Source organism: Nicotiana tomentosiformis, chromosome 8, assembly GCF_000390325.3.
Source record: "Nicotiana tomentosiformis chromosome 8, ASM39032v3, whole genome shotgun sequence".
NCBI lineage: Eukaryota > Viridiplantae > Streptophyta > Magnoliopsida > Solanales > Solanaceae > Nicotiana > Nicotiana tomentosiformis.
In genome coordinates, this window is record NC_090819.1 from 88497652 (window position 1) to 88513379 (window position 15728).

At 34.2% G+C, this 15728-nt stretch overlaps 1 protein-coding gene across 2 annotated transcripts; it reads left to right on the forward strand.

Annotated features, from left to right (window-relative positions):
• Nucleotides 1-7724: 7724 nt before the first annotated feature.
• LOC104113009 (protein NRT1/ PTR FAMILY 1.2-like) lies at nt 7725-10372 on the forward strand. Of its 2 annotated transcripts, none has more exons than XM_009623074.4 (4): nt 7725-7971; nt 8072-8289; nt 8493-9046; nt 9304-10372. In XM_009623074.4, the coding sequence occupies exons 1-4, from the start codon at nt 7881-7883 to the stop codon at nt 10151-10153; spliced, it is 1713 nt and encodes a 570-aa protein (XP_009621369.1). In that variant the 5' UTR covers nt 7725-7880; the 3' UTR covers nt 10154-10372. The 2 variants fall into 2 exon arrangements, with proteins under 2 accessions (XP_009621369.1, XP_009621370.1); XM_009623075.4 differs by having other exon boundaries at nt 7725-7941.
• The last annotated feature ends 5356 nt before the right edge of the window (nt 10373-15728 follow it).

A 15728-nucleotide genomic window follows, 5' to 3' on the forward strand; every position in this document is an offset into this window, starting at 1 on the left:
TCGTTCTTGGCCGTTGCGTCGATGAGTTGGTCGATATGTGGCAATAGGAACGAATCCTTCGGGCATGCTTTATTCAAATTTGTGAAATCCACGCACATCCGCCACTTCCCATTCTTCTATTTGACCATCACTATGTTAGCGACTCATTTGGGGTACTTCGATTCCCTGATGGAACCATTTTCCAGCAACTTTTTCACCTCCCCACGCACTGCGTCATTAATTGTGGAGTTGAATTTACGCCTGACTTGCCTCACTGGGGGGTGGAGTGGGTCGACGTTTAACTTGTACGTAGCGATTTCTTTTGGGATGCCTAACATATCTGCATGGCTGAAAGCAAACAAATTTGCGTTAGTTGTTAAGAATTGACTGAATTTACCTGGTTCCTGAAGCTTGTAGCCGATATAGGCCTTCTTGTTGTGGTCATTGAAATCCAACTGAACGGGGTCGAGGTCTTCTATGGTCGACCCAGCGGCTTCGACCATGTCAGGGTCCTTGATGACGTCCTCTATCTCATCTTGCTCCGACCTCGACCCTGTTGATTACTAAGCCTCTTTATCTTTGTCTTTTCTCTATTGGGTAGCCGTGATATCTAAGGTAATGCGGTAGCATTCCCGTGATGTGCAATGTTCTTCGCGTATGCTAAAAATCCCCCATAGAGTCGGGAATTTAATCACTTGGTATAAGTTGGAGAGGACGACTTTCATGGGATGTATCCATGGTCTTCCCACTATGGCTTTGTACGTAGTGGCCTGGTCCGTGATGTGGAACGCTATCTCCAGAGTTACGTCGCCGGCCAAAACGGGGAGTGTAATTTCCCCGGATGTCTACTCAACTGCATTGTTAAAACTAGTTAGCATGATGCAGCGCGACACTATCTTATATTCGAGTCTCATTTGAGTAAGCACTCGGGGATGGATAATGCACACGCCGTTCCTGTCATCTATAATAATACGTTTAACATCGTTATCTAAAATACGTAAAGTAATAACGAGGGCGTCATTATGAGGAAAGGTAAAACCATCGGCATCCGACTTGTCGAAGATGATACTTTCTTCGAGTTCGTCATACCGCTCGCGGGTGATAGATCGCTTGAGTTTTTGGGTAGTGGTGAACATCACTTTGTTGATAGAGGCGTCATCGCTGCCACCAATGATCATGTTGATGGTACGAGCTGGTGAGGGTGGTTTTGGCGGTCCTTGGTGTTCACGTCCTCTGGCGAAGTTGGTTCTTCCCCTGTCACTTAGTAACTCTTTGAGGTGCCCTTGTCGCAACATATTTATGACTTCTTACCTCAGGGCGATGCAATCTTCAGTTTTGTTTCCTCGTTCCTGGTGGAACTCACATAGGGCATCAGACTTTCTGGTGTTCGTGTACGATCTCATCTTCGGCGGCCACTTCACTTTTGGTCCGAGTTTTTCCAGAGCGTAGACTATATCTGTGGGCGACACACAAAAATTGTGAGCAGATAACAAGGGAGGCATACCATGTCGTTCCGATTAGTTCATGTCCTTGGTCTGGACGGACCTTCTTCGTAGCGGAGGGATGGCGCAATGGCCATTCTGATATATGGTTGATGTCGTTCCCTGTTAGTCGTGGAATTGGGTGATCTCTTATGGTGTTGTCTCTTCAATCTTCTCTTGATTCGGATTGTACCAAGGTTAGTCAGTGAGTTGGTCCGTTGAGGTCATCCTCATCTGCACGTACTTCGGCATAGTAAGCATTGTGGATTTCGTCCCAAGTGGTTGAGGGATACTTCATCAACTGACTCAACAGTTTTCTAGTTGCTCTTGAACCATCTCTACTCAGCCCGTTCTGAAAGGCTGCGACCGCCATCCCTTCTGATACGTTTGGCAGAGTCATCCTCACTCTGTTGAATCGGGCGAGGAAGTCCCTTAGTCCCTCTCCCAGGGACTGCGTAATAGTAAATATGTCTTTAACTCTTTCCTCGGCCTTCTTGGCTTCGGCATGGGCCGTTACGAACTTGTCGGCCATTTCCTCTAAAGTCTCTATGGAGCATGCTGGTAGCTGCGAATACCATATTAATGCCCCTCCTGTGAGGGTTTCACCAAACTTCTTCAGCAAAATGGAAGATATTTGTTCTTTGGCGAGATCATTGCCTTTTACGGTGGTGACTTAATGAGTCACGTGATCTTCAGTGTCGATTGTGCTGTCATATATTCTGAGGTAGGGCGACATTTTGAAGGTCTTTGGTATGGCATGTGGGGTTGCATCATCACTGTACGGCTGCTCGATGTACCGGCCGGCGTCCCTCTTCGGTAACAGCTTAGGAGCGCCTAGTATTTTATCAACCCTTTCTTGGTGTTCTTTCATTTGATCTCGGAGTGCCTTGTTTTCATTCTCCATTCTTCCATCCTTTTCAGAATGACAGTGATGGCATTGTCACCTGCACTATCAATGACATTGTGAGTAATACCTGCCGTTGGAGGAAAGGGTTGGTTGCATTGCTCGTCTTTTTGTTGTATCGTGCAAGTCCTTGCATTTTCTGCAGTCGTGCCCTGAGTGGGCTTGTTGAGGATGCTTGTTAGCGTGTCAGTTAGCCATGCTTCGAGGAGTTTTTCCACAGATGGGGGCGTTTCTTCCTCCATAGCTGTGGAGGCTCTTTTACCACATGATTTTATTATGCTGCAGTGAAGGGGCAGTGACCCATCTCGTCTATGGGAAGCACTGGGCATCGCACCCTTGTCTGCCGTTTTACATCTTTCGTTGATGACGTTCATAAGGTTGGTTGGGAGGACACTTGTTATTCTCATCCTTTCTTCTCGGTTACCTGCCATGTTGGATTTTTTGTACACAAAGAAATGAGGTCTTGCCATTTTTTTTTACGTTAGTGACCCGTGCTAGTTGTAGATCTAGAAGAAACTAAAAGTTTAACTAAGAAATCCTCACAGACGGTACCAAATTATTTGACCAAAAAATATAAATCTTGGTTCAAATAATTAAATTTGTGTAATTAAGAGTTAATCTTGGTTAGCAATAATATCCCTAGATGGAGTTTTCAAAGATGCAATAAATGTGGATGGGTCCGGTCAGGCATTGGCAATAATATATAATAATTGTTCTAGAAGGCAAGAGTAATAATGTAGCGTTCAATAATAATAAATAACAATAAATAACGTTTAAGTAAATTAGGGGAATGATTCACCCAATAAAGGATGAAATATGTGGATGTTCCTCCTGATAATAATGAATGACAGACAAATCCTTGAATCCTTCAAGTTATTCTCGGATCTGATAGAAAAGTCTAGACAAGAATCTTAGTGAAAATGTGGTATTTGTATCTTAGCAAGAGAGAGAGAATCTTTTAGTCAAAGTGTGTTCTTTACAAATGAATATAATATGCCCCTATCATTGTCTCTTTCTTCTATATATATATATATATATGTGACATGTTCCTAAGAAACCTTAATAGTCAAGTGCAGAGAATATCCAGTAGAATATTCTCTTTTAATATCCTATCTTGAAAACTAGCCGTTATAGCTCTATCAACGATACTCGACCTCGACCCTTGTTGACATCTCGACTACGGCTCTCGTCGATTCTTCGACTATGGATTTTGCTGCTTCTTGGGCCTTCTCGACTAACGACGACTTGAGAATTCTTCCCTTAGTATTATCTCGTCTTAAATATTCTAAGGGCAGATTTTGACCCATACATCCCAAGCTAGTTTGTTCCATTTTCTTTTCTTTTTACTTTTTCCTACCTTTTTTTGTATTCTTTCTTTATTAATGCCTTAACTTTTTCCTTTTTTTCTTTTCTTTTTTCTTTTTAAATATGTCTTCTTCCTTGTAGTATTTCGCCGGATAAGTTAATGATTCCGATGAGAAGCAAATTTTATTTTACAATTATGTTTTCTCCTTTTCATTTTACTTCTTTTCTTCTTCTATATTTTTCTTTTCTTTTTTCTTTCTTTCCTTTCTTTTCTTTACAAAGTCTTTCACCGAAAAATATGGTGATTCCGGCGACATTATCTTTCTATCAAGTTATCTCCGTCGTTTATTGTTCTGTTTCCCGCAAATTTAGAAGATTATTTTTATGCTAATTAAAATGTCTCACAATTTTATCGTGTCTATTATCTCTGGCAACCTTTTGATTTAATATAAGAGTTTTTCGGTGGGTGATGCAGGGTGGTCGGCAACGAAGAGCAGAGAGGCGGGGAAGGGAGGGGGGAGGTTATGGGTACAAGAGGGATCAGAAATGGTGAAGAAAGAGAGATAGAGAAAGAAAACGCAAAAGAAAAAGAATAAACTAAGTTTAAAAAGACAAATAAAAAGGTAAACGGAAAAAATTAAAAACAAAATGAATTTGACACGTGGCACGCAAAGATCGGCGCGTGATTTGCACTTCTTCTTTTGAAACTGGGGATGACTTGAAAAGGTGGTGCTTATTACACTTCTAACAAATATAGGGGGTCATAGAACTCCCGCAAAGTATTAGGGTACAACTGGTAAAGTGAAACAATCCAAGGGGGATAATTATGTATTATAATAAAGGGTTTAGTTATGTGGTTTTATTGTTACAAAACAAAGATAATGATAAATTCATTAAGTTGAGTGGCTGTTTAAGATTTTTTTACTTAAGCAAAGAATTTTATTAAATTGAATTAGTAACCAACAAGTTTATTAAACCGAACTAGGAGCATACTTCGCAATAGAAAAAAATAGTGTAATTTCTAGACTCTCTTAGCATTGCTAAGTAATGAGTAACTTAAGTTTTTTGAGTCTTAACCAAAGCCAGCGAAATACTAAATTCTCTCTTTAATGAAAACCCACAATCTTGTAAAAACATTCAAAATTTCGTAAAATCTTCACTTGAGGAATTACAAGAAAGCATAATTTCTTGCATCACATTCAACTGTATCTGAGCCATCAAAATATTGAAACAATCCGTAGAGAGCAAAATGCAAACCTATAGTTTCAGCATGCTTAGCTTTGACACCAGGGACGAACCTATGCTATACCAAAAGGGGTCATCGACACTTGTAAAGTTCAGCAAAAATTATATGTATACATGTATGTGTTCTTAGAAAATAGTAATATATTAATAGTGAATACCCTATATACAAGTAGATTTTGATTGAATCTAAAAGTACACCCGCAACCTTCAAATCCTGAGTTCGTCTCTATTTGACATAACCTAAGAAATCGAAGAAGCTGCACCTATAAACTGACCTTCGGCAGCTATATCTATATTACGTTTTCAGATCTCATGTGAAACCTTCAACCAAGAAGAGGCCACAACCTGAGAAAAAGCAATCACCAGACCTTCAAACCGTTTTTCAGCCATGTCAAGCTTCCATTCATTTAAAATTCAAAGCTTTAAATAACACATAAGTAGAAAAATATTTTTACCATTCCATACAAACTCCTTTCTCGTGAGTACTCTAATTATGATATTTATGAGACTTTATATATGTCGTCCACGTTTAAAAATGTGATTTTAGATTTTAGATTTTTACCTTTCCATACAAATATTACTTGAAAAATACGATACACAAAAAAGCATGTAAATGATATAATTTTATAAATATGTCAATGCACTGAATATCTATACATTTAAGTATATCCAAATTCTACTATTTTTTCTTGAATTATAATTTTATTATTTAAGTACTTGAAGATATCCAAGAGGTTGTGAGTTCGAGTCACTCCAAGAGCAAGGTGGGGAGTTCTTGGAGGGAGGGAACCGAAGGTCTATCGGAAACAGCCTCTCTACCCCAGGGTAGGGGTAAAGTCTGCGTACACAGTACCCTCCCCAGACCCCACTAGTGGGATTATACTCAGTTGTTGTTGTTGTTGAAGATATTGAAAAAAATTCAGGATAAAGTTCGCATTTAAATATTTAAAAATATTTATCATCTTTTGTCTTTTCATGAAATAGTAGATAATATTATTATAAACCCGTCAACTGATAAGTGTTGGTGCAACAATATAAAAACAGATCAGTAATAATATAATTAATAGGTTGAAAAATTGTCTGTTTTGATAGATATATATATCCCATGGAGAATATTTGGCCGACCAAGAAACCTTGCTATGGTTACAATTTTATTTGTATATTGTTCGTACCGGTTATCACCGTTTGTGAGAATGTTGAGATCTATTGGCATAGTTTGGATCAGATATAAATTCTGAGAATAATAAGTTTTTAATTAAGAAGATGTTGATGATTGAGTTAAGGGCAGTAGTTTTTTTTAATACGTGAGTTTTGGGATTAAGTGTTTTCCAGGAATAAGGTTAATTACTTATCTTTTGAAATTTAAATATTACTGTAAATTAATATTTTAGGCATTTTACTGCTTGAATAATTTTGCAGATTTTCGTGTTGATAGTTACACAATTACATCCAACTTCCACGTAACTTTGCAACAAAAATTATTTTAAAAAACCTTCCACGTCTAATGTAATTAGAAATGCTGCCCTTCACAACTATATTAGCAAAATTAACCACACTAATTTTAAACTAACTAATTTTATTATATTATTTATTTATTTTATCCTAATATTGCCAATTATTTTGAGCAATGCCAAATGGCATATTATTGGGTTGCCATTTGGCTTAATGTGGATACTTGAAAGAAAAACCGAAAAAAAAATTATTTACATAGAAAAACGTGGATAAAAATCAATTATGGAGGTAGATAAGAATTGTTGTTCCAAACCCACATTTGGGAAGATATTAGTTCGTAGGGTTGAATTTTTGGATGATTTATTTTTTTCTTCCTTTTTCTTGTTGTAGTTTAAAAAGCTATTAAATATATAAATAAATTACAAACTGCAGCACAAAAAAATGTGGGCGAATTATTATTATTATTATTATATTTTGCATTGGAAGATTTAGTAAATAAATCAAAAATAACGCCAAACAAACGTGGGAGGAACCGAGGAAGTATTAGTTTTTTTAAATTGACAGTTTTAATTTTTTTATTTTAATTTCCTATCTTCTATTTTAAAATAATTTTGAAACTTTTATTGAAGTTTTGACTTAAAAATTTAAACTTGACATGTTATAGTGATGACACTTGGCACAAAATTCATCGAAATAGTATCAAATCTTTGTCTACTATTCAAAACTCTTCAATTGTCTAAATTTATCTTCTATTTTTTCTTTTCATATATTTTTTTCTACTTTTATATTTATGTTTATGAGACTTTATATATGTCGTCCACGTTTATAAATATGATTTTAGATTCTTATGTTCCTAATGTTTAATTTTTGAAACTTGGGCTATTTTTCTATGATTTTGCAGACTGATTCTTAGGCTTCTATGGAATTGTAAGATATACTATAAAAGCACTAAGTAATACAGTTACAATACCATTATGAGGAAGCCATCTATTTCAAATGGTCACTAAATAAATATTGCCAAATCCTCACTTTCTTGTAATGAGGAACTTAATAATGTTTATTATGGAAACACATGACCAGACTTGTTGGTTTCTTTATATTATAAACAATCAGATTAGCTTCAATTTTCAAAATTATGAGTGTTCATTTTTTTTTTTTGTTCATGTAGCTATTTCTTCAAAGAAAAAGAATAATAAAAATAAAATTTTCTTAGTCAAAAGTTTGATGAAGATCACTTGAATACTACTACAACTTGTATAATTATTACACTGGTAGAATTATGAAAAGGTGTTTACTTTATTTGTGATTCTCCCTAATCTCAAAATGCCATGTCTCTTCAGTAAGCAGATATTTGACACTAAAAGCTCAAAAGCACTAAGTTCTATCTGCGTGATATTATTTCTGGTGTTACTGCAATATCTTTTTCTTCACTCTTTTGGTGAAAAGTAGATAAGAAAAGCTAGGAGAAAAATACTGAAACTATAATAAAGGAATTATAATTACAAAAAAAGAAAATGGCAATTATCCAAGAAGAAGAGAGGTTGATAGATCATTCTCCAAAATCTCAAACAAAGGGTGGGCTCAAAACCATGTCTTTCATCATAGGTCATGCAAAATCTTTATTGTGTTTTTTTTCCTTAAACCTTAATTCTTTTTAACTCTTATATCAAGAATCATTTTGTGGGTGGTTCTAATTATTTTACAGTGAACGAAACACTGGAGAGAGTGGCAAGTTACGGATTGCAGCCAAACATGATAATATATTTGATGCAAGGTTATAATTTGGAGGTTGTAACAGCTACAAGCATATTGAATATATGGTCTGCTCTTTCCCATGGATTGGCTCTTTTGGGTGCCTTTGTTTCTGATTCTTTCTTCGGTCGCTTCAGAGTTGTTGCTATTGGATCCATCTCCAGCCTTTTTGTATGTTCCATAACTTTGCTCTTCAAGTTTATTTGGTATATTCCCTTCTTAGGTAATTAAGACAATAGTATTAGATTGGAAACCTCTTATATCTCAAAAAAGTAATTAGCTGGAGCTTGTTCATAGGAGAACAATTGCATTTCTAGTGATGAAGATTTCAGCTTTACTACTTTTACTGAGACAAATTTCTGATTTTTTCATAGGGAATGGCTATTCTTTGGTTAACCACCATTATTCCACAATTGAGGCCTTTACCTTGTGATCAGTTTGAAATCAATGAATGCAACAGACCAACACCAGCACAATTCTTTGTGTTATTATTCTCTCTTGGGATTATTGCTGTGGGAGCTGGTTTCGTTAGACCTTGTTCTATCGCCTTTGGTGCTGATCAATTGGACAACAAAGAAAACACCAATAATAATAGGATTATGGAAAGCTATTTCAACTGGTACTATGCTACTATTGGAATGTCAACACTCGTTGCGACAACCTTAATTGTGTATATTCAAGATGCTTTTGGTTGGCAAGTTGGTTTTGGAATTCCTGTTATCCTTATGCTTTTCTCTGTTTCAGCCTTCCTTTTGGGTTCTCCTCTTTATATCAAAGTAAATGCTACCGAAAGCTTGTTCACCGGATTCTTTCAAGTACTTGTTGCTGCTGTTAGAAAAAGAAATGTCAATCTTCACTCTGTTAATTGTGAAAACTATTATCATCATTCGCCCGATTCTGAAATTCAGGCCTTAACAAACAGCTTCAGGTATGATCATTAGAAGGGTAGCCTATGTTTAGTCCTAGTTAATTCAAGATTATAAGTAAACTACAGTCAGACCTTTCTATAACAGCATGCTATATAATAGTCATTTACTGTAAAAGCCAAGTTTTTTATAAAAATAATTTTCATACTATGTTATAATATATGTTTTCTATAACAACATTTCTCTATTGTTATAGAGATGTTTGATTGTATTAGCTACATTAGCTAAAACTATAACTTTTTGACTGATGTTTCTATAGGTGTTTAGATAAAGCTTGCATAATTGAAGATCCTCAAATAGACATAAATCGCGATGGATCCGCTTCAAATCCGTGGAGACTCCGTAGTGTAGAACAAGTAGAATCTTTGAAATCTCTTGTTAGAGTTGTTCCTATATGGTCCAGCAACATAATGGTTCAGTTGAGCTTAAATCAATTCTCATTTTCCACACTTCAAACACAGACAATGGATAGACATATATTCTTCTCTGATTTTGAAATACCAGCTGGATCTTTTTCTGTCTTTATGGTAATCACTCTAATACTTTGGATTGCATTGTATGATCGTGCTTTCGTGCCACTAATGGAAAGGTATACACGACAGCAAGGAGGCTTAAGCCCCGTTCTTCGTATGGGAATTGGTTTAGTACTCTCTTCTGCAGCGATGGCACTTTCAGCGATAACAGAAGGCATAAGGCGGCGTATAGCAATTGATCAAAAAGATATATATCCTCAAGATGGTCCAAATATTGCATCAGTAGACATGTCCGCTATGTGGTTCGTGCCACAGTATGTGCTTCTTGGACTAGCTGATGCTTTCAATGCAATTGGATTGGTTGAGTTCCTTTATTCTGAGCTTCCTAAAAGCATGTCTAGTTTTGTTGTGGCTATTTTCACACTTGGGATGGCTGTTTCTGGCTTTTTTGGGAGTCTTATAGTGAATGTTTTGGATAGTGTTACTTCATATGGAGGTGAAATTAGCTGGTTGTCAAGTAATATTAACAAGGGTCATCTAGATTATTACTACTGGTTACTTGCTTTCTTCAATATTCTCAACTTCCTTTATATTCTTCTCATTTGTCGATATAATCGTCCTCAGGGGCCGAGCTAGAGTGTCACTGTCGGCTATGTGTTCGGCTGAATCCAGTAACTTTGATTCAAATACTTTATTTGTCCTAAAAAATTCATTGTATATGTACAAATTATTAATTTAGAACCCAATAGTTTAAAAAGATTAGAATCCTAAACGTATATACTTCAAATTATATTTCCACCTTTCCAGGAAGTTGAAGAAAGATAATACATATGCTTCGGGAGATTGATAGTTTGATATGTATCTGATGATATTTGTTATTGTAAACCAATTGTGTGTCTATATATATATATATATATATATATATATATATATATATATATATATATATATATATATATATATATATATATGTATATATAAAATATATATATAAAGTGCATGCTCTTTTAGTTTTGCTGTAAAGGTACTCAACCCGAAATGATTTTGTTAATTTAAATTGTATTATCACCTAATACCAGAAAATATAAAAATTATTTTCCTTGGAAAACGTTTTCATTCGTAACAAATACACCTAGAATAGAAACTTTCATAACACTCCTACAAATTTGTGGTCTTCTTGCATTCCTCGAGCTATGGTTTTGTAAAAATATTTACTATCATTCCTTTATTCATTAAGGGGTAAAAACGTCTTCCGTGGTGGGAAATTGTGGTAGAAATGATATCAGATAGCCACTTTAATTGGCTGTTATTTAGGAATTAGCCAGTGTATTTTAAATTTCAGTTTTTCAGTTCAAATTTTCAAGACAAAAATGTCTCGAGTTGTGCTGAAGTTAAGATTTTTAGTTTAAATTTCAGGACAAAATAAGTACAGGCTAATCGCTAAATAGTAAATAGTATCCCTGAGAATGGTTATATGCGCACTTGCCCCAAAATTGTGACAGCAGGTAATATATTGGCCTTTGAAAAGAAGCATAAGTTTCATTTAAGAATTGATTTCAATTTTCACCTATGATCATTGAATTTTATTCATTTTGATAGTTAAGTCATAAAATTATTTAGCAACTAAATTTACAACAGTAAAGTCACTAAGTTATATCAACTACGACAGTAAAGTCTCCACACTAACTGATCTCACTTAGGATTCTTGGAATGGAGATTGGATTTCCGTTTTTTTTTTTCCAAAGAGGTTGGATTTCTTCGAAGCTCCTCAATTGGGAATCCTATGGATGGAAACAAGTTCATATCATGTTTACAGCTACAGCTATAACATTAAAGAGAGGTGTATGTAACATCTATATCGTCAAAAGTATAGGGGAAATATTAGTTTTATAAGATAAGAAACATTAGATTCTAGTAACGTATTTTAGAGCTGTGCAGGCTAGTCCTAAAATGGATAATATCACTAACAATCTGAATTGTTAAAGCAAGCTAATTAGGGTCGGCTATTTGAATCTTCAATATTCAATTCGCTCCATTTAGATCCATTTCATTCCAATGGTTTATATTTATTTAGAGTTCTCTAATACAACCAGATGTGTTTCATATCTTTTACTGTCACTTAAATCTCTACACAAACAATATACTCCTAGTACACAAAAAAAGTTTAGCTGAACTTTTAATTGTAAATAAAAAATTTAATTTCTATAAGACACAATATACAGTTTCATCGTCGAAGGACTATAATTGAAGATTGCGGATATCTAATGGAAGTCAACAAGGCGAATATTGTCTACATTTAAAGAGAGGCGAACCAGTGTGTAGATCTTTTAGCAAATGAAGGTTACAGACATGAAGAAAATTTGCTAGCATGGGAAGAGGCAATCCAGGGAATAGAGATAAATTTAAGCTGCATCGCTTATGAATGAATTTAATACCTTTTAGTCTTTTCCAACGTACCCAAAAAACAAACGGTAACAGCATTATAAAAGTTTAATATTTACTACTTCTTTCATCTTAGAGTATTGTTTAACCAAAAATAGATTTCTCGGTCAAAGCCAATATCTAGAAGAAATTGGGTTACTGATAACCAAGATTTACTTCACTTTTACAACAATTTTGGAAGAATAGATCAAAGAATGGAAATGATTGACAAAGGAAAATAAAAAATAAACTAATAATCACTCCCCAAAATTAAGGCTTAGAGCTTGGAGAATAAAGCAAAGAATAGTAGTATGTATTTCAATAATAATTGTGACCTGCTTTTACAAATGAGATTTATGTCCTTATATAGGAGCATACAATTATAATGGTTCTCATACTTAATTTGGGCTCACTAATGATATTAATTGTATTGATTGCACGTTACCATAATGATATCAATTGTATTGATTGCACGTTACCATATGTAACTATAACTAATACATTTATGACTAAAGATTATTTGTAACTGTACCGATTCCCCTTCCTTATTTACTTCTGGTTCGTGTACCTTCCCTTCTTTACAGCCTTTATTCATTTCGTTCATGTTTCTTCTTTAACAGCTGTCAGGTCCGGTTCTTTTCTCTACGTAACCCTGTGGGTATTTCTCCCGTGTCTTTCCTGTATTCTTAATTCATGTAATTGAGAATGCCACTTGTCGTTGTCACACCTCCTTTTTCCCGAGGGAATAGGGGATAGGGGAGTTTTTCCAATTTAAGTGACATTATTCGAAATGAGATTATTTATTTATTCAGAGTCGCCACTTGGAATAATTTATGGTGTCCCAAGTCACCGATTTATTTTAGAATCCCAAATCGAGAAAATTTGACTCTTATTTTTAGTCCGCGAACACAAAAGACCGGGTAAGGAATTCTGTTAACCTGGGAGAAGGTGTGAGGCACTCCCGAGTTCCGTGATTTTAGCACGGTCGCTTAACAATTAATACTTGACGTAATTATCTGATTTATTACATGTTTTAAACCCATTGTGTATTTTTGTCTTTTACCGCTTTTTAATATTTATGAAATTTATTTGAACAAGTTGCGATGTCGCACACTTATCGTTTTGGTACGCATTGCGAACCGCGCCACGTGAAACGCACCCGCGATTTACAACATGTTTATTTTTATTATTATTTGAAGTTATGGTCAAGTCGCGTGAAACGCGCACTTGAATTGGGGTTTATGTATCATGACTATGCCACAGGAACCGTACCCATAGTCACGATAATTTATTATTAATTGCGCCTAAATCAAGCTACGATGTTCGAATATTATTCAATTACTAATTTTGACATTATTATAAGGTCATGAGGTATGTATATTGTTATGGAGGAAATGAAGTAAATTAATTATAGAAAAAGTTGGCTAGCTTGTGAATGTTTATTTGTTTTTGGTCATGTGCAATAATTAGCCCATAAATACGTTAGGAAAGTCCAATTAAAGTCTTACACCAATCATGGCTCAACCTAATCTCTTATAATTTTACTGCTAACCAATATTTGAAACTAAACTGAATTTATGGCAGGAATAGATAGATACAGGCAGGACCAATTTAGTCACTAAGATAAGAGATCAAAATGAAACTAAATCATGCTAAAATGGAAAGCCATTACTTCATTGAATAAACAAGAAAAGTAATGAATTAATACATATTCATCAATAAAATTAACCATATGAACTACTAAAAAGGACAATAAATTAATCGTAACAAATACTCAACATGAGAACAAATTAATCTTAGCACACTCAGATGCGAACTCGATCATATCATACTCAAAGTTAAATTAAAATAGAGTGACCCAAAACAATAATGAGAAAAATAAAATAGAAAGAGAAGTGAACCTTTGTATTGATGATTGTGGATTTAAACTACAACCACTCAATGATCGGATAGCTCTCAACTGGACCCTTCGGACTACGGAAAACTCGAGCGTCAAACCTCAACTTGCAACCTCAATCGACCTTGAAAAATTGACGATTTGGTGGCTATTTTTGGAGCTTTTTTTAGGGGGGAGGGGGAAGGGGGTTAATTATGGCTCAAAAGTGGTCAAGGGCTGGTGGTTTTGGGGTGGTGAACCTGCTGGATATTTTAAAAGAAAGCCGAAGAAAGAATGAAACGAGTAGAAATTTTCTTATCCTAGAAGAAGAAAAATAAAATTTTCTCAATTCCTTCCTCCCTATTTTTTCCTTTCTCTCCTCCTCTTTTTTTCATCACATTTCTCTTCTATTTATAGAAAATATTTTCGGAATTTTCAGATTTTTATTTTTTATTTTTTATTTATTTTTTTATTTTTAATTAAAAAGAATTTTCACTTCCCATTTTTCTTATTTTTTTAAAACAAATAATTCCCCACTTTCCTTTACTTTTATTTTTTAATTTCTCACTTTTTTTTAATTTTAATATATTTAAAATCCCACTTTTTTACTATTCTTTTTTTATTTTCCACTTATTTTACTTTTCTTTTTTATTTCCCACTTACTTTTACTTTTTAAAAAAAAAATCAGATACCCTTACTTTTATTTTTTAATTCCAAATTTATTTTACTTTTTATTTTTTAAATTTTCACATTCTTTTACTTTTAATTTTTAATTTTCCACTTTCTTTTACTTTTTTTTATTAAACAATTTCTACCTACTTTTACTTTTACTTTTCAATTTTATATTTTTACTTTTCTTATTTTTTTAATTCCCATCCGAAATTTGTTTTTTTTTTAAAATAATAATAATAATAATAATCAATTTTTATTTATTTACGCTTTTTAATTCATTTTATTTAAAAAATAAAGATAAAAATAATAATAAAAATAATACTAATAGTAATAATTGACCTTTTAAATTATTAATAATTTTTCTATATATATATATATATATATATATATATATATATATATATATATATATATATATATACACACACACATATATATAAAAGTGTAACAAAGCTAAAAATATATATTAAATTCTGTAAATATTTACATAGTAGAAGGTGATAAAAATTTAAATATAGTCAAAAATTAGGTGCTCAGAGCTTTCCCTCTTTGCTTGGAAACATGAAGAGTTTTCAGGCAAAGACTTGGTGAGCCACGTGACTAATTTTTGACCAAATCATTATTCAAAAGGAAAAGAAATAAAAGATAGGGTGCAACCGAGTCCTGGTTTTGGACAGCCTCCATATCCCGAGTTATAGGAGAATCAGGTCGCGTGTAGTTCAAGGAGAATGGTGGAATGATGAGTTGAGGAGTCGAGTGAGGTTCCGTCGAGGATCCGGTCCGCGGTCCTGCCATTATATCAAAATAAATATAAAAAAGAAACTAAACAAGCCTATCAGTTATGAGTTACAAGATTCCTATCTATGAGTCTTCAGAAACTTGATCTTGAGTCTTGACTGGTTCTTCATGCAGACTCTGATCTAAACCTTGATGCTCGCTAGCTGTAGGTTCTAGTTCATTATTCTATAGCTTCTTCTAATCAAAACGGGACTCCAATGCTCGTGGCTTCAGTCATGTCTTAGCATTCCACATCTTTTCAATTGCTTTTACATTTTAGATTCACTTATTTTTTTCTTTTCTTTTATTCTGAATTGAGACTTCTTCTTTTGGTCATCTCGAACCCTGTGCCTCGAGGTAAAACCTACTCAGACACCAAAACAAACAATCGAACGAAATTTTTCTGCCCCAGTTTGCACTAGAAAAATTTCGTGAGTTATTGTAAGAAAATTCTAAACTACTTCT